General features: G+C 36.0%; 1 protein-coding gene across 1 annotated transcript in view; it reads left to right on the forward strand.

Annotated features, from left to right (window-relative positions):
* OLA1 (Obg like ATPase 1) overlaps window positions 1–26,083 on the forward strand; it is a 101,317-nt gene that overhangs the window by 49,034 nt on the left and 26,200 nt on the right. Inside the window, exons 6-7 of the mRNA XM_065638246.1 lie at window positions 12,078–12,158; window positions 12,427–12,524. Coding sequence (XP_065494318.1) covers window positions 12,078–12,158; window positions 12,427–12,524 — 179 coding nt within the window. The remainder of the gene's footprint in view (window positions 1–12,077; window positions 12,159–12,426; window positions 12,525–26,083) is intronic.

A 26,083-nucleotide genomic window follows, 5' to 3' on the forward strand; every position in this document is an offset into this window, starting at 1 on the left:
TGAAAAACTGCTTAAATGAGCTCAATTATCACAGGGTAGCAGTGGTGTTCCTTTGTAAATTAGAAATGTATAATAATTATCAACTTTAAAGTATATTTTTGTAAATTATTATTTTACTGCCACTTAACTTTTGAGTCTGCTATACTTTGCCAGTAGTCTAGTTATTAATTTTTCTTTATTTCATTAATCTTCTATAAATATTTCAGGTGGCGTATAAAGCATATTCTCTAATTATTACAGCAGTGTATCAGTGTGGAAACAGACTATTTATGCTTAACAATTAAATAGTAAAAAATACTGTTTTCTTCCATGGCTTTTTAGATAGCAAGTAATAAGGAAAACATTGTCACATCAGTGCTGGTGTTTTAGTTTATCAGCATTGAAGTGCAATGAAATTTGTTGACTCTACCTAGTGTTTGGAAGTAAACAGGAACTGAAAGTGAGCATCTCTCTCCAAATTGTTCATCTTTCTGATGCAGTGTTAAAAAGCACTTCTTTGGCAGCTTGTGTTGGTGAAGAACTAGTCTTCATATGGATTTAAAAGTCTTTTATTCCCTGATTGGTCTAAGCCAGAAAAAACAGCTACTGTTGATGATTTGAAGGCTTTCACGTAAGCCCAGAGAGAGAGAAGCAGGTATGCTTCATTTAAGGTCTTACCTGACATGTATCAACCCAGCCTCAAGTACATGTGGGCAGTGATTTTTATCTTTTACAGAAGGTTGCATGTGCTTGGAGGAACAGCACAGCCTTTGCCTGCAGTTTCAAATAGTGTCCACACAGTCTTTCGCCTTTTAATTAATCTTAAAGAAATGGGCAAGCAAAAATTCTGTCTGTGGAAAATTCCAAGTTCAGCCTAAGGCTAAACTTTGCACTGGTATGAGATGATGAAAATGAGGAGTACTGTGATGCTGTTCTGCCCCAATCTTGAGCTCTTCTCACTTTTTGTGTGGCTGTCTTTGGAAACAGCTTTGCTTGGCTCCTCCTGATGGAGACGCTCTTGACCAGTATTTGAGTGTACCTCTCTGGATTTCTTTGAGGTTTCATATCATACTGTATGTTCTTTTTGTGCTAAGGAAGAAATCAGCACTTGTGATTGCAAAGAGACATAACTGAAGTGTGTTTGGAATAAAATTCTGATAGTCATCATTTAAGAGTAATGGGCGGTAGGTACAGTTACTGTTGTGTGACAGAGCTGCTCTTAGTTGTTTCTTAACTACAGGAAGTTGGTATGTGTTTGAAAACAGAAAATGTCAGATTATTCTCAAATCAAGGGAGACAGTAAATAAAACCCTCAAATCTAGAAATGCAATTTAAATTTGTTAAAGAAAACTTAAAAATCTGCAGTATTAATCTGTCTTTACCCAGCTTCAGTTTCTCATCCTTCTCTTTGTCTCTTCCTTCAGTCTCTTAACTATCACTTCATCTGTAGTTCACCTATCAAAATTACTTTGTCATCTTGTTTTTGCAGCTTCTGCTTCTCATCATTCCTTGGGTTTTTTCACGCTTTCTTTATGAACACACACACAGAAAACACCAGGTTCTTGAAGCTGTGTTGCTCTGCTGGTTCTGTTCTCAGTAACAGCTGTTACACTTGACCAGTCTCAGCTGAGTTTGTCAACAACAATGGGGGTTTCAAAGGTATTAAATTCCTTTGTTTCATGGAAAAGGGTGGCTGAACAGAGTGGAGGGGCACAAATTAATGCTCCCCTTGAGACAAAGGCTGCATGTAGGAGCTACAGTCACTAGGGAATCTCTTCAGGGAAATTCTGTGGGGCATCACATCTGTGATTCCTGCTGATCTTGGACCTTCTTGTCTTCTTTTGTGACTTGTATGCTTGAATTGTAAAGTAGACAGTAGACCTTAGCAAAATGGACTTTTTTAGTGGAAAAGGCCTGTGAAAGCTCTGCCTTGTTACTTTTATTTTCCTGGTAAATCAACACTTAGGCCTAGTTACACAGCTTCTACAAATAATTTGTGTAGTTCTATGACTGTAACAGCAATTCATGGGTTTTTTTGAGCCATCATATGGGTTTATTTAGGTGTTCAGCCACTGGGTTGTGAGGCGCTCCTGTACACTTTGCTTTAACATTTAACATTTAGTGTTGCAGAGAAGGCCTACGGTTGCATTTATATAGTATACTGTGTGATTAGCTATCTGGCAAAAGCCTTATAGGTCTAGGAGAGAAACCATATGGGATTTGTAAAAAAAACCCAAACAACCACAAACAAACACAGTTAAAGATTATGCCTCCCTAACACAGTAGCCAAATGTTGGGAGTGTATTTTGGCTGCTTGATTCTGCACTTCCTGAATCTGCAGCATTTTGCAGTGAGCTTTTTGGGCACAGAGTTCCCTGTCCAGCACAATTTGTAGTAAATTCATTAAGAGACAGTATAGACTGGAATTTATACTTTTTTTCCAAACAGGTTGTCTTCAAAAAGTGGGGCGGGAAGGGAGTATCTGGTAGAGAACTTCTCAGGATTTGGTTTTTAAAGTTATTTACCAGTATAATACGTAGCCATTGCTAATATTGTGCTCTTGCCATAGCAGAGGTGTGCAAGAAGTGGCTCTTGTCTTTTTCCTGGGTGTTCCCAGTCATTTTCCCTTTCAGGAAAACTAGGAGGTTACAAGGGAAAAGACTTGGTATTTGTAGCTTGGTTTGGTTTTGTTGTTTTGTTTTTAAGGCACAATGTTAAAATTTTAGTCTCTGTCTTTCATTTGAGAGTTTCTTAAGAGTTTTAACTGGTTGAAAGTTGTGAAAGGTCTATGGATCATTCAGATGACGATATTGCAAGCTTTCTTACCTGTATCGCTTTCAGACCTTTTGCTGACTTGCTTTCCCCTGCTGAACAAAAACGTCTAGCCCTTGAATTGCATTTTTCATTTCTTTCCACTTTTTTTTGAGAGCACTTTGAGATCTATTGAGGAAGAACACTGTATAAGGTTGGGGAAAGAAGAAGATGATGAGGAGGAAAGAAAAGAAATAATATTGATCTTGGTCAAGTACATTTTTCCTTTGGTAGTTTGCTGAATATAACAAATAACGTTAATATGAAAGCTAAGGAAAAGTTACTGATTTCAGAGAGGCTACAATCTTTGTGTGACCTGCGTAAACTACTTATTATTGGCATCAAAGGGGATTTCACTGTGCGTTTCATGGAACCTAATTGAAAGTAGAAGTCATTCTTCTTATTTCATAAATATGAATTGCCTGCTTTAGTGGATTTTCTTTATCAGAAGCCCCCACAACTGTAACTTCATAGTCTGAAACCTACAAAAGGTTTAGGAGAAGAAAAAAAAGAAAATTGTCAGTCTGTATCAGTCAATAGTTCTTAAATCTAAGATTTGTATTTGCCCACCTTTTTGTGCCTGTGTTCTAACTTGTTAATTATAATTTTTCCTTCCTGTAAGCCCACATTGCGTATAGTTGGTAAGTTCACCTTTGTGCAGTGACCTGACTTGGCAGTTGAATACAGTGTTAACTGTTCGTGCTGTATCTCAGAGAATTGATTTTTCAGTCCCCTGTCACCAGAAATAAAATAGTCAGCTGCTGTTAAGGAGCCATCAATGAAGTAATTTTCAAGTTCTACTTAAAAATCAATGACGCAATATGGTCCAAGACCAGCAACATGTAGTGTTGACGTAGGTTTGGAATAGCTTCCTTTACACTTATATTTTTGTCCGTTTTGCAAGTGTTCTCACTGCCACCTTAGAAATGACCGTCTGCTTTTATTAAGGGTACTATTCTTTCAGACTTGGTGTACCTTTAAATATTATTTTGGCTATAACCTTCTAAAGAGATATTATAGAACAAAAATACTCCTGTTATTTGCATGTATTAAAACAGTGCAAATCTAATTTCAGAAAGTAATCAGAGTAATTTTGATTTATACTTTAAATTTGTCTGGTGCTGGTATCTGCTGATACATGAATAAGTAACACTTTCTTATCAGTTCTTATTAGTTTCTTATTAGTTTCTTATTCCTCTGTCATTTTGGGTAGCAGGAGATTTCAAAGTAAAATTAAAATATGTGCAAATTTATAGATCAGAATATACACATTTTAAAACTGGTTTTAAGAACATATATTTTTTTAATTTATGGGATTTTCAGTCCTGGAGACAGAAGTCTTCAAGTTAATACAATATAATATAGTTAAGTGAACATTATTGGAAGATTCTCTTCTATTACCCTTCTTGTGTGATTCAATTCTAGACCTTGGAGATTGACCCTCTGCAGTAGATTCCTTCAGTCCTTAGTGTGCTGACTCTTGAATTCCACCACAGAATAATTCTGAGTGGTAATGCCTTGTGATTTATATACTTGACCACAAAAATATTATTTATAGTTGAGTTCATGCAGATTATTGATGTTGGAGATAAGACGACAAAACCTTTAGGTCAGTATCAATGTCCACAGTGTTTGAGCTTCCAATTTTCAGTTGAAAGGCGACTTTTACAGTAGGTCAGGATTGATGTTTGCTGCATTTGAACTTCCTGTTTTCAGCTGAAAGGGGTCCTTTTACAAGTCCTGCAAGATATCTAAATTCTATTGTTAAAGTCCATGTCAATTTAAAAAAATTATTAGTTTTTCAAATCAAGCACGTTTTGTAAGAGCAAAAGTAGTTGCAGTTTTGAAAAAAGTTAGAGACTCCTTTTTAATGTAATGGTACCAGAACCATCTAGTGCATATTTAACTTACAAGAAAGGTGTCAAGCTTTGTTTTGTTGCTGCTGCGGTGGGTGATGAACTAATAATTGACACAATGACTACAGGCATAGAGTGTAAGTATCTGTCGGCATATATGTACTACAAGGAGTAAAGCAAAATCTTTTAATGATCTCTCAAGTAGCTTTAATCCCTTCCTTTTTCCTCCCTTCCATTTAACATCTTGGTCCTGTCCTCATAATAGTGTCATAGTTTGAAAGGTGGTTTTTATTCATTTAAAATTACTGATATTGTGTGCAAGATAGTTCACAAACAGCAGAGAGCTGGTAGATTTAGTTCTTCTCATTACCAATATATACTAGGTGAAAACAGGGTGAAAATCTTTCCTTCCCGCAATATTCTGATGAATGGGATGGCGCCACGCAGAATTCGCTGACCTCGTGCTGTAAGCGCTTGTCAGAGTTCTCACGGATGGATGAACTCTTATTTCCTCTGACTGATGATGTCAGTTGGGAATTTTCACCTTTCTTTCATTCCAAGTTGAAGATAAATACAGCTATGAATTGTATTTTTTTTTTTTTTTTGCCAGTTTCCTTGTTCTCCTTCTGTAAGGAGAGTTTGAGTGGCCAGTTTGTTCCACTGGAGATGGAAAGAAACGAGCAGTGTATGCATACAATGTTGACGTACTTTCTGCTGATGGCTGTTTCAATTAGTAACTTAAATGTTAAATCATAGGGAATTGAGAAAATATTTATATTCTTAATGCATATAATTATGCTTAAAATCTTTAGTGGACCATTTACTGTGCTTAATGTGGTATTTAGAGGAAATTAAAGTTCATTCTAGAGAACATTTTGAATGTAACAGCAAAATATTCATGGCAGATGTTTGTGAATTGATCGGTAGTAAAGCCTGACTTAAAAGTACATAATGTGTAAATACACGTTTGGATTTCTTTTGGTGTTATCAGTAGACAAAGAGAAGTCAATGCTTAAATACTTTCTGTCAAGTCTCATCTTTCCCGTGTAGATTTGAACAGTGGCTTAAAGTAATTACTATTGTAAATAATGTCTGTCTGGCCATGTCTAGATCCAAGCCATGGTGTAATTTTTAAATATTATATACGTATGCCAAAATAACTCCATATATGAGTAATTGTATTCTGAAAAAGACCTTTTCCAGTTGGCTTAATTCTCACCTAGAGCAAATGCATTCACATGTGGCTTTATTTGGAAATAAGTGTTTGAAGACTAATGCAGTAAAAAAAAAAAAGAGTGGAACTCTATGGAAGATGTTTCATTTTACATTTCAGTGCTATTTCCCAGTTCTGCATTTCTGAACTGCTAGAAATAATCACTTACAGATAGACGGCTTTCCATATTCTTGCCTGTTTTTTTTTTTCTTTGAGAAACTACAAGTAACTATATCATTTTATGTATAATGCTGTAGAACCCACAAGGATGACCCATACAGGAGAATTTGGGGATTATTGATGTGAATTACATTGCCTGGAATGCTTGTAGGATGTTTTGGGTAAAAGGACTTGCTATGGTTCATAAACATTATTGGCATCTAGCGCTGAGTAAATCTTAAATCACATACAGCTCCTACTGGCTCTGTTAGAAGATGTTGAATAGAAGAAAGCATAATACACTTGTCCTAAATCCATTACTTCCCCCATTGTATTTTTATTAAAGTCAGTGAGCAAGGGAACTGTAAGAGATTAGACATTGTTTTGTAGCACAGAGGAGCTCATTGTCACTCCAGTTGATGCGATACCTGACTTGTTCTCTTTCTTGCACCCAGCTGCTACAGCTTATTTAAACACTTAACACAATTCAAAAACAAGATCTAGCCTTTTTTTTAAAAAAAAAAAAAACCCTGCAAAATTCATCTTAATTGTCCCTTAAAATACCACTGTTTCTAAACATTGTTTTTACAATAAATTATTACTTTGTCATTTCAGCCTCACTCTTTTAAAACACCAGAAAACCTCCAGGAAAAGTAGAGCGCTGTGCTATGCTAAATACAACTGAAAAAGATTTCCAAGGAAAGACATGAAAGGAAAGACTGTGGGCACGGTGCACACCAAACACCTTGTGTTAACGAGGAAATTGATGTGCGCACAGTAAACTGGTTTTGGAGCAGCACAGTTTAACTAGTTATGAGTATTCTTTACCTCAAGTAGCATAGTTCTCTATCTGTATCTGAAAAACCACCATAGCTATTTTGAAGGCCAGATAGAATACTAATTATTATCTAGTTTGATATCTTGCATATCCCAGACTAATTCTCACAACTGTGGTTAAAATAGGGGAAAAATTAACCTTTATTTAAATGTTTTCTAGCTAGAGAAAAATTACTGTAACTTCCATAAGCTGTGGCAGTGATTAATTATTTTTACTGTTTAGAAATAAGACACAGCTTTAGTCTGTATTTGTCAAGCTTCAACTTTCAGCCATTTAATTTCTGTATGCTAGTGGCAAAAAGCCTGTACTATGTGAGTTTTTTGTTAATTATACAGATATATGAAATGCAATAAGAATAAAAGCATAAGATTTAAGCACACTGTGAGTCTTCATGTATATGCACTTTTTCAAAGCTGCTTTTTCTCCAGGTTTTCAGTATTTCAACAGAGATAAGTGTAGAATTATTCACATTGGACATTAGCCTATTTATATACTCAAAGATTGTATTAGTCTTTCAGTTACAGTACAGTTCATTTGCTTGTGACCCTCAAGTCTTCTCAGTCACTCTGTCTAAGGGCTTAGTCCTCTGCCTGGTAAATGCTGTATCCACCCTCCCTTGTCCCCCGCCCAGCTAGTGTATGAGCTTGAATTTATTGTACTGAAAAACATTGTTTGCTTTCACTAAATCTGTCCAGCAGTTCTGATCACTACACATGATTTACGTTTTTAGTATTTTACTGTTCTCAGAATCTGTGTGATTACTGTGGTCTTGTTTAGGCTGTTAATGAAAGACAGTAACTAGTGAAATGCAAATAATTTGTTTGGTGTGCCACCAGAAACACACTCATTGGATTTTCTGTTTACTGTTAAATTCTGAGACCTACCAGTTAGGTGGTGTTGACTCAGTTTAGTGTATGCAGTGTTTTTTGAATTAAATACCTTACGTCACTGAGCCAGATTCCTTAGGGAAGTCTGAAAATATTAATTATACACTACTACCTTCATTATTGATATACTATGCCGTTGGATTCCTATATGAAATTAGAGGAACTAAGAGCTGCAGGTAACGTTTTAGGTACTCCTTACAGCTTTTCTGAGGAGCAGAGCAGTGAAAATGATAGAATTTTTAACAACTGAAACATTTTATTAAAACGTATTTAACTGATTTTGAAGTGTTCGAAGGGAGCTGGTCAGTTATTACGTGTTGGAAGTTTTGAAGGGAATGAATAAGGTGCTGAGAAACAATCTGTACTTCCCAGAAACATCTCCTTTGATGAGGGGGAAAAACACCTACTGTACTCACAGTTACTCTCTGTAGTAGCAGAGACTTTTGCACTGCCTGCAGGATCACGGGGAATTCACTGGCACTTTGAAGTGTGAAGTGATAATCCTCACAACTGCTTACTTCTTTATTAAATTTGCGGAAGTTAATTACATGCCCTGCTAATTTGCAACAAAAACCTCACAATTCTCTGATGCCAAGTAGGCAAGTGAGTTTTCCAAGGTTCAGTTTAGTCCCTCATGCTGTAAGAAGAATTTGGCATTGGCACACGTTATTACTATCATCCATCCAGAGAGTTTATTAATGTATGCACATTTTTCTACACAGTAGTGTCTCATGAGCATGTCTTGATAAGTCTCCTAAATGCAATTTAAACGTATTTCTTTATAGTATTTTTTACTCCTGGGACTTACTGTTAAGGTCCTGCTTAGCATTTGTGGGTTGACTACTTGCCACCTTGGAAAATTAGAGCAGGACATAAATTAAAATCACTGTATTGCATATGGCTAAATATACTAAGTATTCATATGTGCTAATAATATTGCCAAGGATATAGTCAGAAATTAACTGATCTTTAGAACAGTGGTATTTTATATTCATAAAGTTTGCTGTGTTTCATATGCCTTGACAACTATTAGTAAATTGGATTTTGGTGGCTTTTTAAACGGTGCTTGCTGCAACGTTTCTAGCTGAAAAACAGAACAAGAATGTGCCTCTCATCAACCAAGGAGAAGTGGATCATTCTGCTGGTGACAGATTGACCTCAAAGTGTGCAACTGGGGAGGCCAGTTCTAATGAAACAAAGTGGATCATTGCTCTGTGTTCTGTTATTAAGCATCTCGGAGTTAACTAGAGTAATGATTAAATGTGTTTAAATGACTGTTACAATGATAGTGAAGATAAAAAGGTCAGTTCATACTCTTTCACCAGGTCTAAACAGAAGCAATTAATAAAACTAAAAATGGTACTACATGAGATATCACCTGAAAATGTGCTTTTTGCTTTTTGTGTGTTTGTTTAGTGTATTGGAGCAGCTGAGTGAAAAAGAAATGTGTGGAAGTGGTTGCCTTTCTTCATAATGTCATTAGTATTTAATGTTTTCTTGTTAAGGGATCGTGTTAAATCTTATTTAAATGGAATGCCACCATTGGTGCAGGGGAATCTGAATTTATCTGTTCTTCTTTTTTTTTTTTTTTTTTTTTTTCTTTTCTGTTTGTGGACTGTCTGCCTTATATTTTGTGGTGTGACTGCCCAGATCATCAGTAAATTTGACTATGAATAATTATTTCCAAATTTTTTCTTTATGTCTTACTGCCTCACCAATTTCAGACATAAATGCTGGTTTTGCTTACAAGTTTCCATCCTTTATCTAGAGAAAGTTTTCCAATACTTTGCCACCTTCTCTGTAAAACCAAAATAAAATTGCAAGTCTAGAGCTGTGGGTTCTCCCCAGCATATTGAGCTGTTGGCCAGCCTTCCCTGTGGGAGTTAGCCATGGAGTTACTCCTTTAGAACAACAGTTGCAAACAGCATCAAGTCAAGTACCTAAAAGAGAACTCTGAAAAATGAGGTCTGTGCCAAAATGGGTTGAAATGTGTCACTGTTGGTAGCAGGTGAATGTGGAAGAGAAGTTCTGATCAGCAGCTATGTGCTTAGATAGGCTTTAGAAAGAGCAAACTTTATTTGCTGTGCTGATGCTTGACGTTTTCTGGAGGTCGCACGTTATGTAGCCACCCTTACAGTGTGATTAAAACACTTCATTGCTGCTTAAGCCTAAAAGATTGGTTTTGATAACTTGTGCTATACTGTTTTTCTGACAATTTTTTGTCAATTCCAATTTATATGCAATTATATGTTGCTCTTGGAGGGGAACTGTAGTGCTGAAAGCCACATGGTAGGTGCCTACAGAATTAGTTTAAAACCTGAAATAGTGTGTAATCAGAATTCCTTCACTGCTGAACAGGAATCTTGGAGATTGCGTGATTTTTCTATATCTATTTAAACAAAAGCTGAGGATAAAGATCTTAAATGAAAAGTACCTGTTGGTAGAATTGCTTCCCTGATCTTGTTTATACTGATTAATTAAAAAATAAAAAGCACATAGGGCTAAAGATAAGATGGCACCACTGTTTTCTTCTTTCTGTGTAATCTTGTTGCATGTCTCTACATAAGCTGTTCTGGCCACTCATCGTAGTAACCAGCTGGGCCATTTCACCTGCTGGAGCCATTAAAGAGGACTCTCTCCCCCTAGATTAATCCCCTCCGACATTAGTTTTTTGCTCTGACAACTGGAGCAGGCATTCAGAATTTGCAGGTGGCCAGTGTGACGCACATAATTGCCTACAATTTTAGGCAATGAATAAAAATGGTCTACATTACTTGTCAAAGGTTGTATATGCAGTGCCAAGTGAGATCTATGGGAAGCCTTTTAGGGTTTAAAGAACAGTTAATAGCAAAGCTGCACAGTGCTTTTTTAATCATAATGCATTTGTAATATAGCACTTTGATCTTCTCCTTGTAGGAAATGGTGTTATATTAGCCACTTTTAAACATTTATGAGTGAAATTCAGTTATAGGAGAGTAAAAGTGATTATTCTTAGGCAGAACATGTTAGATTTCATTAAAAGTTTTAGCTTGCCCCTTCCTTGTTAAAATCTGTGGGGAGTCCTGTTCCTGGAGGGTTTCAAATCAGGATCTGAAGATTTAGAGGAGCTTTTTCTTTGTTTTTTTACTAAAGCAACTGCACGACTAGAAAAGACTGTAGTAAATACTGATGTTATTTGTGGTTGTTTATAAATGCACTTCAACTGCATAGCACTAAGCGCAAAAAATGTCACACACTCAACAGTTTAGGGAATGTTTCCTTGTATTTTAAAGACCTTAATTCTTGGTTGCGTCGATTATAACCTAGAAAATACATTATTTAAAGCATGATCATAAATTATCTACAACAAAAAATAGGCGACTCTAAAATGTACTACTCCTCGAAGAGCCAAGTTTGACCTTTCAGACCCAAGAGCCTTTTATTAACACCTGCCTGTAAGGAGAACTGTGCCACACGCAGCTTTCGGATTCACGACCACAAAACTGATGAGGAAAGGCTTGAAGGGTTCAGTTTGTGTCACTTGCTGTTTGCCGTTTCCATTTCACAGATGATTAATCTTTCTGTGAAGAAAGGCCAGAGAAACAAAGCACATTGGGCTCTTCCTGCAGTTACTCCTTCTGAATGCACACTAGCTTGCTAACTAAAAGGCCTTTAGATTTCCTGCCGAGAGAGATGTTCTGAAAGTGAATGCAGCTGGTTGGAGGTCACCAGTGCAAAGCTCTTGCCATTGTGTAATGGAGGCTTTGGCAGGTTTCATTTTGGGGGGGAGGGAGAAGGTGTTGGCAAAAAATTAATGCAGAATAAAAAGGGCTTTGGCCATTTGAATTAATTTCTTGAAGGGTGGATCATCAATAATAGGCTCAATTTCTTTTGCTCACATTTAAAAAAAAAAAAAAAGATATTTGCTGTGTTTTTCCCCACCCATTCCCTTTTCTTAATGGCATGTTTATATTGTACATGGTCTCTCCCGCTGGATTCTGAAATGTCATGTCTTACTGAGTTTGAAAAGCAGTCTAAAATGGACTGATTTTTACATATATTTTATGAGCTCTGCTAATTTCCGTAGTGGTGAGAGATGATACTTGAGTATTGTGGATTTAACTTCCTAATTATGGAATTTATATCACTTAATAATCGATATTGCTCTGTAGTGACTTTTGAAGTGGCAATTTCTATTTTTCTGGGAGAGTAAAAATTTGGTTTTAAAAGGTATTATCTTGTTTTTGATGTGTATGTACGTTTTGAGTCTTAATATATACATGTCTTGTTTATGGAAGAGAATGGTCTGATATCCAGCTGAGTTTTTGACTTTGTTTTTTCATGATCTTGCATAGGACGTAATGTGCAAAATCAGGACCTGGGTAATAGATGAAAAGAAAGCTGTCCGCTTCTGTCATGATTGGAATGACAAAGAGGTAGGCTATAAATATCATCCCATGAATTGACTTGTGATTTTGCTACCTGTTACTGTCTTTTTTTTTTAAAAGGTTTTTTTTTTAGATTTCATGTTCTTAGTGTATTGAATGTTAAAATTATCATCTGATTCTGTTTTGGTCACTGATCTATATGTTATGCTTTAATTCTGTTGTCTTCTCAGACATGCCATGAGGAAAATGGTAATAAAATTAACTCAAGTTGGTATAACTTATTTTTAAAATTCTCCTCCTATGTTTTCACTTCTAGATTGATGTTTTGAACAAATATTTGTTTTTTACTTCAAAACCAATGATCTACTTGGTTAACCTCTCAGAAAAAGACTACATTAGAAAGAAAAACAAGTGGTGAGTGTGTTCAGGTTAAATATCTAAATTTCTGTTTCTATTTCACAGTTTTCAATGGTGAATAATTCCTTGTGCATTTAGATCACCAAGAATATTAATTAAAATAGGAATAAAAACTAATATTGCACTTTTGTTACTTGTTGTGCTCCTACTGACATGCTGCTTGAATACAATGCATATGGTGAAACCCTGAATAAAAGTGCATAATAGAAAAGAATATGCGTTCCTTACTTAGGTTTTTACATGAATCCATTAATTGTGAAGAAAACAGATTTGATTTAGAAGTACTGATTTAAATAAACATTTCCTTTTTCATGTTATATAATGCTGATTGTCTGAACAACATCTTTTTCATTCCAAAGGAATGGAACTGAAAGCCAGAGGGCTAAAGCTACACGAGTTGCAGAGAAATCTTTCAAACTGTGTCAAAATTGCCCATTTCAACAGAACTCTTGTGTGTGCAGTTGGGTGCCTGGCTTCCTTGCCACTGCTTGCACTTTGCTTGTGGTTTGCAGGCCTGTTTTGATGGGCTTCAGTGCCTTGAGCAGTGCGGGTTTTAGCCAAGTATTCCTGACATCAGTATTGTGACTTAAGTACATGCTGGTTATGAAATCAATCTATCAGACATTCAGTGAACTGGATGAAGATCCAGTCCTAACATGGTAGGTGTGGTGGGAACCCGCTGTTGAGAAGCGCAGCATTTAGCATGTCACTGGAAGCTCTAGATGGGATAAATATTTGCTTTGTGGAGAAGAGAACAGATTAAGTAGTATATGATGAAGAAAAATCTACAGCAGTGTATTTAGTTTAAAAAAAAAACAAAACAAAACAGCCAACAACAAAAAACCAACAAAACAACAAACCTTTTCTTAGTATCCAGATCTTTAAACAGTGTACTTGCGAGATACTTTGAAGACGTATAAATGTATGTTTGTGAACAGATTTATGCGTGTAACTCATCCAAACAAATCGAAAGTATCTAAAGCGAAATATCTGAATTCCCCTAATGTACACCCTCTGTTTCTCCCTGTACTTCATTAAGTACTTAGATGCACATGGTTTCAATTTTCCATTAAAAATTCTCATTTCCATATGATATCAAAGAGTGAGAAGGCTTTAAACTGAAAAATAAACATTCATAGACTGGAAGCCAAAACAATAATTAATGTCAGATGGTTAACTCCAATAAATCATTAGAATAAATTCTGTGAAATTACTGCAACTAAAACTGTCCTTTTGATACTCCAAGACATTTTGTGTTAGTATTAAAGAACAAAATTTAACCTATTTTATAGCAAACTCTCTCAGCCCAAAACACAGACTTTGGAATAAACTTGATAACCAATGTAATAATTTAAGCTTTTCATGTTTGGACAAATGTTATAATTCTATATTAATTTGTTCTTTCTTTGAAAGTTTTTTTAGGTGTGATGATTTAAACATCAAAACGAGTTCTACCCAAGGAAGTCTTTAAAATCAGGATTGTAGTATTTACTTTGTTATTGTCAGGCGATATTTTTTTCTAAGTACAAATGTTGAGGTTTCCTAAGGTTCTCTATAGCAGTACAGACATGGAAGTTTATGTGGAAATGGATGAGTAGGTTTCCCTGTCTGAAAAAGGATCCTCACACCTGTATTTGGATGATTACAGGTAGAGCTCACTGGCTCTAATTGTACAGTAAATACCATTTCCCAGACCCTAATGGTAGACAGCCTACTTAGGAGACGCCAGTCTGTGATTTAGCTGTCGCCAGTCACCCCATGTTTTTTGTGAGACTAGTTGTGATGATGACATAGTTAAACCCAATTGAAAGCAAATCTTGGTATAAATTGCAATTTTTAATTTGTAAGAAATCAGATGTTTGAGTTGAGAAGTCATATAATGAAATGGTTTAACTGTTTATATTACAATTAATGATTTAGTTTTTAAAAAGTATACCCAGATCTCATGGATGTGAGTGTAATTGTAGCTGAAAGATCAAAGCCTGGGTAGCTGAGTGATGTTCCAGAAGAGAATTTACCACATAGCCATTTTCAGTACAGTTTCTGCCTCCTGCTGTTCCTATTTTCCCTCAAGCTAGCCATTGACTACCCCCTGTGCATCCCTGCTCGTAAAAAATGATTGAGGAAGTATTTGTCATGTATTTATGAGTGGGAAACATTGTGTGATAGGGAAAGGCATCTACTAGAACCAGAAAGATTGCCATTTTCTTTCATTCAGCCACTCTGCCACAGCTTTAAATCCTCTGTTTATGCAACATAGCTGTTACATTTAAGAGCAGAATGAATGTTTTCTATGAAGGATGCTAAGGGTAGGCTTTTGGCATTTGTGTGGTGCAAACAGATGTAAATTATTAGCATATATTTTACTGTTAGATGCCACTTAATTTGTTATTTTTATTAATATTTTGAGGGATAGAGGTTCGTATTTGAAATGCAAGCCACATTTAGACCAGTTGTTCAACTTGAAAAAGTTTATTTCTGGGCTTAATTCATCATCTTACTATAACAAAAGTAAAGTTAGTCCAAGGTTAGTCCACTCAGCAGTAAAATTCTACAACTATAGAAGTGCTTCGAACAGCAAAGGAGAGGGGATGGTTTTTGATTGTGGATAGAGAGGAAAACTAAAATCGTCTCTGTTTTAGTGGGTCACTCTTTCAGAATTAATGAACGTTTTAATTGTTAGTTAAAAACACACTTACATTTAAGTACTAACATGTTATTTTTCAACCCGAGAAAAGAAGAAAACACTGTGAAAGATAGGACAATTGCGTGTCTGAGTAGGTGTATTGACCTTTTGAAAGATGTAAAAACTGGAATGGCTCCAAACAGCTACTTGCTGGTTTTAACAATGTTGAATTAGTCATTCAGTTGATTTATGATTAAGACCAAGCCCCTGAAGAGAAGCTGACATGGCAGCTGTGTTAGTCGCACTTGTGTTATGATCAGATGACAGTAATCATGATGTTGTACAGGGGAATCCACTGGAACCGTTCTTACTACATATTGCTGTGCTCTAAATAAATACTTAAGCCCTTCTTTTTAATAGTTCCTAATAGTTTTTATATGGATCTGTTACCTTAAGATGGTATACATGTGTTTGAGTTTTACTATGAAAGTATTCTAAATAAGCCTCTTAATTTTTAGTTAAAACTGCTTTTTGAGTCACAGGATGTCACATAAATCCAGGACATGAGATTGATCAGCCCTTCATGTAATTAAAGGTTTACATTTTAGTCTTGCTAGAGAGGGTGCTTTCAGCAGGTCAATATGGAACTGTGCTTAGCATACTGTTTGGCTCAGTATTTTGGACCGATTCTTTGCAGTGTACACCAGGAATACTGTATGTGTCAAAGCGCATAGGCTGATCTTTTAACTCAACTTCTCAGGTCTAAACTAGTGAATTTTTTCATTCTATGCATAGGCTGTAATTTAAAGAGCTGATTATGCTGTTAAAGGTTTTGTAATATTTGTAGCATCAGAACTGGGTCATCCGAAACTTGATACAGATTTTGGAGCATTGTTTAATATAATTCAGGCGTGTTGCATATGCAAATGTGTGTTAACGTTATTTTCAAGGAGGTGTTTCTCACAATGTTCTGGTGGACGTTCTGTTAACAACAGTAAGTTGAGTGTTGATGGGATAGGGACCTCTCTTGAAGTATCTTACTCCTGTCTATTTAAAAGGGTGGTATATGTGTCATAATAAATGACCTTTTCCCTGTAAATTTTTACAGCATTTTTTTTGTTCTTAAGCTGGAAGAAGCATAATTAGGTCAGATGAAAGGTCTGTCTCTTCTGGTATCGTGTTTCTGACAGGCCACTAACAGATGTCCAGGGAAAAGTTTAGGAGCAGATTAAGCAAACAGAATGTATGTGCCCAGCTTCATGCAATCTGTTATTGTAGAACTGACTAAGCCAGATATAATATACTTGTGGTTAATAATTTTTGACTGATTTTTGTTCTATGAATTTAGCTGTTGACCTTCTGAACCCAAGTATACTTTTGGCATCCCAATATCCTGGAGCAGGGACTTCCACAGTTTTAACTATGTGCTATATGGAGAAGTACTTCCTTATGCTTGTTTTGGATCTGCCACATCGTAATTTCATTTGATGCTCCTTAGATCTTGTAGTATGAGAGTGAATAATTCTTCTCTATTCATCTATTCCATATTGCTTCAGATGTTCCAAATATTAAAAAAAGGGGGGTGGGGGTGGGGAAGTCTGACATGAAGAAAGAAATATTAAGGGTAAAGCACAGGGAAGACTCAGTAGGTTTGAGTATGAATTAATCTGCTTCAGTTAGTCATTCACTTTTAAACTAGTTAGGAAAGTTATAATCTCTTGGTAAACGGAGACTTGATAGTCTTGGTTGTATTTCTGTAGGTATGTGCCCAGTGGTAGAATAGACCTAATAGTTGTATGTTCACTGTCTTAGCCAAAGAGCAGGGCAATGTCATGTGCTGGTACAGCCAGAGGGTGGTGGCAGGAGAAGAAATACTATCTCAAAAGTTTTCATGGCATCAGTGCGCCTGTTAAAAACAAGAAAAGAAAAACAAACAAACCAAAACAAACTCAGCAACAAAAAGCCCCCATGCTCCCAAACCTCCCCTTCCACCCTTGAATAATGTCTGATTTTAGAGAAGTCCTGGAGATACTATTTTTGTGCAGGCTCTTCTTAAATTGGTTAGCAATACATGTTTGATCTTTATGTAAAAGAAAAACAAAAACCAAAACAGTGGAAGTTCTTCCTGAGCATTTTACCTGCATTTTCATTTGAGACCTTTTGGTTTTTAAAATGTCTTTTTTGAAAGAAACAAAAATTAACGGATAAGGGTAATAGTAACATGACATACCTTAAAGCAAAACATGATTTAACAAGCAGTATAAGGATATCTATATTTAAGAGTCTTAGTAAATAAATTCAGGGGAAATAAAGTTAAGGGAAAGAACAGCTGCAGGCCAGCTCCATCTCTTTTACAACTATAGAAATATCATGACTTAATAAAAGTGTGAAACATCTCCATCTTAGTACCACTGAAACACAGTCTCCTTTCACTGTCCAAGTTCTGGCCCGTTTCAAATGCTGTCTGAAATAGATGAACTTTGCAAATTTTGCTAAAAAACAAAAAAAATCCCATTTGGACCAAATACCTAAAAGTTGTTCCTCTTCTAAAAGGAAGAATGCTACTGTTAATGAAGCTCTGCAGTGCAGAGACAAACAGAATTACTTCACTTAGAGCAAACAGTTATTTGCCAATACCAGTGTCATGTCACAAGATACCCATGAGGGCAGAATGCAGTTTTCACTACTTTCAGCTTCTGAATTAACATTTATTTTCTAAATTATATTGAGTGTATATTTAAATATACTATAGATCATACAGTCATGGATATTTAGGCAGATAAATTTTATTCTTAGAAATATATTTGAGAATGTATTTGTAGAATTCTTTAAATCATAAGTTGTAATGCCATCATGGTATTGACATGTCGTCTTGACATAGCTGCTTAATAATTTTAAGGCTGTCCTCTATGCTGACAGATTTGGAAAATTATTATTTTTAAATATGTTGCACTTCTTGTCCCTACCTTACAACTGAAATGTTTTTTAAAAATATTAATAGATGATTTATGTTGTCTGTGTATAAATGGTGTTTTGCACATACAAGCTGTGAAGTCAGATACTCGAAGTTAACAAGATCCAGAACTGAGGCTTCTTGTTGCACCTTTGCTGCCTGGTGGAGAGCGCGTACCTTACAGCTCACGTTGTTTTAACTAGAAGATGACATATACTTTCCATAGAGACTTACCTGCTTTAGTAGGGAATAGGGTGTGCTGTTTGCTTAATAAACTGTTATTCTTTATTATGTCTTATACAAATTAATTAATTAATACAAATTAGTTTATCATCTGTCAGCCTAACAGCAGTCTCTTTTCTTTCCAGCACCTTTGCCTGACATTGCCAGTTGACTTCTTGTAGTCCTCTGTCCTACCAGTTCCAGTGACTTTTCATTCCATTGTTCCGTCTATCTCACATTCTTTTCCTAGCTGAAGTGTTCTTTGTGGGTCTTTGCCAGGTTGTGTCTCCCTGTTCTCTGGTTTCATCCCATTCTTGCTGGCTTAGTTCCAGTCCAGTCCTTTGGTCTGGATGATTTCTTTCACCAGACTTCCTGCTTTGCTTTGCTTTCCTTTGCCCCTCCGGAATCCCTCCATCCATTTGAATGTGAATGCACATTGTTTGGATGACAGCAGGTGTTGGGGACATGTCTCTAAGCATGGGGAAGATGGGTCCCTGCTCCCAGCTCTGGTGTGTAACCTCACTCCAGACGCAAAAACACCTTCCAGGAGCAGTCTAGCTTCACTCCGGTGCTCCACTTGCATGCAGGTGCTGTGCGTTATAGAAAGAGATTAAATCGCTGAGACTCTTCAGTGTTAAACTCAAGCAGTTTTGCTACTTGAGGACACAAATTTCTGATTTGGATGGACTTCCGCACAAATGCAATGGTTTATCACGGATACTGAGTTTGCTCTATACCAAATGTAAATTCTTGGCTCCTAAGCATTAGGACAGTAAATTTTTTTCAAACGTAAGGTTTCTGGGATGTTTTAAAAATGGGCAATGTTGTATGGTGAAGCTGTTTTCAAAAATTTCAGTTCACCTGGTCACAACATGGCAGTTATAAATAGCTAAAGCGTAGGTTGTGAAGTCAGGAAATAAAGCCTCAGTAATTTATTTAGGATGTATTGTGTCTTGAAACTGTAAAAAGGGTCGTGGTGGTGGAGGGGGAAACCTCCTGGTTTTTGGGACAGCCTGTCCTAGGCAGATAAAGTTAGCTTCAGGCTGTTCTTACAACTCATCAAAGGCTGCAGACTGTGGAGAGCAGGATGACCAGAGTAACCAGGAACAGTTTGTGCGATGATGTGAGTGATCCCTGCCAGCTCAGCACCCCGCAGCGCTAAACCCGGCCCAGCGCAGCCGTGCCCCGGCCAGCCGCTCCTCTTCTCTGGGGGCATCCTGTGCGTCAGGCTGATTGTACTACAGAGTAACGCAAAAGAGCTATGTATTAGCACTTCATATCAGTAAGGCTGTGCTGAGTAAAAGTAATTTTTCAACTTTGTTACTGCCTGTATGATCCCTGTCTTACCAGCTGTATGTTATACCTAACATCCTTTTGAACAACTCAGCTTGGCCTCCCATCTTCTCCTCCTTTTCTCCTTCTCTCTCTAGAGGCTCTTCTCTGTGTGGATTTTTTTTTTTGTCTCTCATCACCGTAACGTTTATACACAATTTTGTGGGTGCACTTACAATGTTGAACAACCACAGTTTTGAGTTTGGATGCTCCACCACTTTTATGGTCTGCTCCTGTAGTCCTATGATACTTTTTTAATCTGCCATGGCAGTTCAGAGAATCAGGTAATTTGTGTGATATTTTATTTAAATACTTGGATTTTCATAGGCAAAATCTAAAGCAATAGATTCTAGCTTTCAACATGCAAAAACCTAACTACTTATAAAGTTATCCAAACCTGTGCAGGGTCATAAGAAGCATCTTTATTTGTATATAATGTCTGAACTCTTTTTTTTGAAACTGTTTCTTCCTGATCTTCATTGGAATTGGGGCTTTTCAATAACTATTTTTGTCACCTATATAAACACATGCTACTTAAGATATGGAGTAGTAAGGGAGAGAATAATGTAGCACTACATTTCAAATCAGTTAAACAACTTTGCATCATTCAGTGTATAGATAACATGAGCAGTGAAGAGAGGGACTTCCACAGAAAAATGGTGTGTGGTGACATTGTCGAAGACAATGACATAAACTTTATTGCAAAATCATTGCAACATGACATATTCCTGACTCTGGATGCATCACAAGGTATAACATTCTTTTCAAACTTCAGCCTGTTTACATTACTGTGTAGTAGATATGGAAAAAGCAGAGACTGATAAATCTCTGCTCTTCTTTCCTCTCAGTATAGTGTGGGCTTTAAAATCAAGTTACTCAATAAAAGTATTGATATCGTCTAGTAATTGCATATTTTTTTCTGGAATTATATAAATGATTTGTCTCCTGAATGATGTCTGCAAATAAACTATGTGTCCTGTCACTCCTGTTTCTCAAAGGCTTTCCGAATGTGCTTGGAGGGATGGCAGTGTATGTTGTATGTAGCTGTGGTCCTTCACTTAACGCTGCTGCTGCAGACTTACCTGGCTAAGCAATGTTCTTCTTGCTTGCCTGAATGCAGATTTCTAGTTCTTTGAATCAATTCTTCTTTAGAATACCTCCCTCTTGTTTATTGTAGATTAGAACATAGCTTTTGACAATGTATAGTCAGGCAACCTATGTTAGTTTTACTGGCAACTAAATGAGTTTGGGAGTTTTCAGTTGCTTGATATCTCTTTTTGATACCCTAAAGTGAGATTTTTAGCTTCAGACTGTCTCATCTTCCTTTTTATGGCTTATGTTTTTAGGTTCAGACTAGCTTCCACTATTTAGGAGAACATGCATCTCTCTTCCATAGTACTCTGAGCCAGTGAAATCTTAAACACTGAAATGGAAAAAAGTGAAGGAGAAACAATGTTTTTCTCACTTGTCTTTGTTACAGAATGGAAGAAAGGGAAAGGGTAAGCAACTTAAGAACCCAACTTTTATCTTGAGGACCAGATTCTGTAATTTCCACCATGTTCCAGTCCAGGGATGTTAGTCCTGAGCATCACCAGTGCAAGCCCATCAACAGGTCCTCAGGGATTTTGGAGGAGACTGGGGCACTAACCACCGTATCAGTGCTGTCGTCTCTCTACAATACCATTACCTCAGATGCAGATTTCAAATCCTCCTTCCAATGGCAAATAGTTTAGTAGTGATTTCACTCTTACTCGTTTTAGAGTAAAGCAGTTTGAAACTGCATGTAAACCTGTTGATGTTTGTGTGAAAATCCCTTCCACGTTTCAGGTTCCTGATGAGAAACATGATTACTAATGAAGAAGCAGAGCACTTTTGGTTTCCTTACTCTTTTGTGTTGTGCGTATTACACACACAGCCACCTTTACTGCAGTGATTTTTGGATGAAATAATATTGATGAGAGAAAGAGAAGGAAGTAAGGTGAAATAGTGTACTCAATTGTATTTCCCAGGGATAAAGATTATCCTTTGATTGAAAATGAGTGTCTAAATCTACTTGGAGGAGTTCTGTTCTGCTGCATTTTTCCATTTACTGTTGACTTGGAATATTTTATGTTGGAATATTTTATATCTCCTTTGTGACGCAAGTTACAAAGGTCCAGTTATACTTCTCTCATTGCAGTTAAAGTGCCATCTGCTAATATGCTGTAGTTGAACCAAGTTACGTTTTTCTGGATATCCGAACCTCAGATAGGGAAAGAGAAGAGGGACTGATCTCTCTATGCCCTGGTTTGGTTTATGAGCTGAAAGAATAGCTTGAATTTGTTGTATTACTGAACAGGTCTTATCCTAGAAAGTAAGTTGTATTTTTTTTTTTTTTTTTAAATAAAGGTTTTTGTTTTTCCCTTTTTTGCTGGACAAATCAGTTAATAGAGAATTGTGCAAGGTCACTTTAAAAATAGCAGGGAGAGATTATTATTCGTGACAGTAGTTGTTTATTCTGAAGTTATTGTGTATGAAGTTATTTATTATTACTTATTATTATTAATTTATTGAGCCCTGTGCCTTTCAGAATGAATGAGCATGATTAGCCTGTCTTTGTCAACTAGACAACATAGAAAATTGCGCATAGTCCACAAAGGAAATACATTACTATTTCAAATCAAGAGAAAGATACTATGGGTATGTGTCCCCAGCTTGTAACATCTATTGAGTCTTTATTATTGTATCTGACATGGCATTTAAAACCCTCCAGTTATTTTTGTGTGTGTCCCACTGCGAATGTGGCAGGTGGAGAGGCGGCTGCTGGTGCCCGCAGCGCGGCGAGGGGCTGCGCTGGGAGCAGCGCCAGTGGCTCCTTCCCTGGGATCTGCCCCCTCCGTGCTGCTTGTAACCCGTGTTTTTTGAGAGGGAAGATGGTCTTTCATGCTCACGGTAGGCGCATCAACAGTTGTAATGACTGGTAGCTGAGCTTTCATTTTAGAGCTTTTTTAAGCAAAGGACCCTCTGATAATATTGTCTTTTATTCTGAAATAACAACAGGATTACTTGTATTGCTTTTGCAAAAACATTTGTATGGAGGAATTTGGACATTGCAATCACTATCACTACAACAATATCTCTTAAACAATGTCCAAATCAGTAAGTAACTTCCCTTTCATAATCTGTTACTCAGTATTATTGTATCTGGTTTGCAAACAAGTACATGTATGTACCTCTAAAATTCTGCTTATTGAATATGTCTGTCTGGATCATGTCTTGAAACATTTTTTGCCATTGCATGCTACAGAGTTCTGTTAATCTCTTTAAGTTCTTATAGTTGTACTTAATTTTATTTCACATACCATTCTTTATGTCACTGCAGTTGAAATTTGGGACATTTATAGAGTCTGGCAATAATACTCATCTTGAAATTGTTCTTCATGAACGTTCTGCAGCATCTCCTTTCTCTGGGGGAATATTTTATGGGTTATTGTTCAGTTTTCATACAAATAGGGGCTAAATGGGAACACCAGTCAATCAAAAATCACTTGTTATAACAGAAAAATAATGTTTGAGAAGGAAAATTCTTTTATGCAATGGAACTATAGGCTGCTGTGGCTCTGACACCCATTTTCAAGTTTACTTTTGCTCTGAAGTAAATTATTTGTTTCACAATTGACAGACACATTTTTCATTTATTATTTTGAAAATCTGATGCGTTTTATTTGTGTGTGGGTTTTTTAAATTTTAAAAAATAGTTTTCATTTTAATCTTAGGTTTATTTACAGCTCAATTTTATGTATTAGGTATATGGAAATATGTTTTCATTTAACTGCTGCTTTTTCCCAAGAAAGAATACTTACCTTCTGAAGTTTTGGCAGAGTACTTTAGTTTCAAAGCTTGAGTTTCTTCTAATGACTAACGTTCAAATGTTGATTAGTCACTAGTTTTACAATGAATAGAACTATGCATCCTTGTTTTGAATCCAGGAATAGGTGCTGCTGCTTGTTTAAATTGGAAAGTTTTTTAAGTTAAGTAGGTTTAATGGAAGAACCGCCAAATTAGATATTTGGTACGGGTATCTTACTATACTTTATTACCAGTGCTTGACCTTAATTATTGTTAATTTAGAGAGAAGTTAAGTAACGTAATGTTTAGGATTTACTGTGCTCTGGCAATAGTTTCTAAAACCTGAAGAGATGTTTAAGAAAAGAAATATTTGAAAGAGAGTAAGTGCATGTGCTGGTTTTGTACTTCATTGAGTTGAACAACAAAAATGCATTAATGGTATTCACTGTATATCAAGTCTCACTCTTGTTGTTATGCACTGGCACAATGTTACACTTCTGTAGTTAAAATGTATTCAAATCCAAACAAATGGCTTTTATTTTAAAAAAAATCATCTTACACTTAATACATTGAAACATACACAATGTTGTCAATCTAAAACATGTGATGATTCTTCCAGTTTGTTTTGTTTCAGAGACTCATTAAATCCGTATCTGTTTTTATTTAATAAAATCTTTATGTCCCAGGATACTCCAACTAATGAAGTGTGTGTGCATGGGCATGCATGTTCTGTTTCTTATAGGATTTTTAAAATAATAATAATAATTATTATTATTAATACTAAAAAATACCTTTATGGAGGGTAAATGTTTGTCTTTGGCTCCCTCTATCTGCCTGTCACTACTTGTTTTTGTGAATTAATGCTTTTTCATAACTCCATCCATCAGATAGATTAGAATCAGCAGAAAAGATGTCTGCAAGTATTCCATATAGGTGTTTGGTAAAATAAATAAAAATGTATGGTAAAGAGACATGGAGAACTAGTAAGGAATTTAGTTATTTGAGCTTAACAAGATTAATGTCATTGTGCTTAGACAGTATACTTCTGAAATATTTTTCCATTTTGGTTGAAGTCTAATTTTTGTATTAGGTTTTCTGTAAAGGTACAGCTATAGGGTCAAAGTATATTAAGCAGAAACACGGTTTTAGTTGCCCATCTTGCAGCAGTGTGTGGTTGTGTTACAGCCTTTTGCTTCCGATTTCTAGTTATGTTAGTGCCCTATTGACGCAGAAGGTAACTAGATTGTTCTATTAGTGATTTGTGACAAACAGAAATGATTTGATATGCTAGAGCTATTTCTGACAGAAGATATAAAGTTTTGACAAACATGCATGGCACAGCAAGTGTCCAATTCTAAAGAGCAAAATAAATGCAAACCACCATTATGGGGAACACAAACAGCCTGAAAGCAAGTTATCAGTAAGCAAATAATTGTTGAACTGTTATGAATGGAATAGGATGTTGAAATAGGGCATGATTGGCTGATGTTACATATGTCCTTGATTACCTTCCTTGTGCTTTTATCCTAATAAGTGACATTCTTTGTATTCCCTTGGATGGCTAGACAGTCTGACACTGAAGAAGAATAAATATTGCATGTGGTACACATTAAGCTGTCATCTAGGACAGCATTTATAAAAAGTAACTAGAAAAATTCATAAGAAATTCTACAGTGCTACAGTTTCCTGGCTCCAGTCATAATTGTCAAAGTTCTTGACACATTCAGGTCTGCTGAAATGATTTGGGTTTACAGTTACTTGGTGTATGAATAATTATTTAGGATTCATTTTCTCTGATGATGCAGACTTAATGTTAGTTCGCAAAATGTTGCAGTTCCATTAAAGGTCATGTAGTAATAATAAAAAAAAGAAGAATACAAATGTTGTGTATGCAGCTAGTCCTCTTGCGATGTCAGAACCAGCAGATGTATATGTATAAAATAATAGTAACTGATAAAATTGAAAAGCTCTTTTTCAAATGCTGTCTTAGAATCTCGTTGGAAGATCCATTATGAACATACATTATTACTATGTTTTGTGTAAAATGTCAGTCTTCTGTTTTTCTTCACTAACTTGCAATTAAGAATCAAAAACATCATAGCAGATATCGTCATCTCTGCAAGGGCAATGGAGAAAAACCTTTTTTTAACAGTGTAAGCTGATGAGTTACTGCTTGAATGGTAATTATTTTAATATTTAATTTTGAGAAGATGGAAGTGTAGTAGTTACATTCTTCATACTCTTAAGTCTCTGAATTTCTTGGGGCAACTTATATGTTGACCAAGAAATTTTCAATGGCTCTTTCATCTTTTCATGTATTTGTCTGTTGCGTAACGTAATACCTTGATACTCTCTGGAGTTTGACACAAAATTTCACCACAAATATTTTAAAGGATTCTTACAGCTCTGTCACTGACCATGTCAGTGGAACATTCGCACTGTATTCATGGTATAGTCTGGTTTTCTGCATAAGAAAACACAGCCTTTTTCCATTTGTGGGTACGTCTTTCCATTTGTGACAGTATTGTCTAACTAATGTGATCTTTTTGTGTTATTTTAGTGAATTAAGAATACCCTGTAAGTAAAAATAGACTG

This window comes from Caloenas nicobarica, chromosome 6 (genome assembly GCF_036013445.1).
Source record: "Caloenas nicobarica isolate bCalNic1 chromosome 6, bCalNic1.hap1, whole genome shotgun sequence".
NCBI classification, from domain to species: domain Eukaryota; kingdom Metazoa; phylum Chordata; class Aves; order Columbiformes; family Columbidae; genus Caloenas; species Caloenas nicobarica.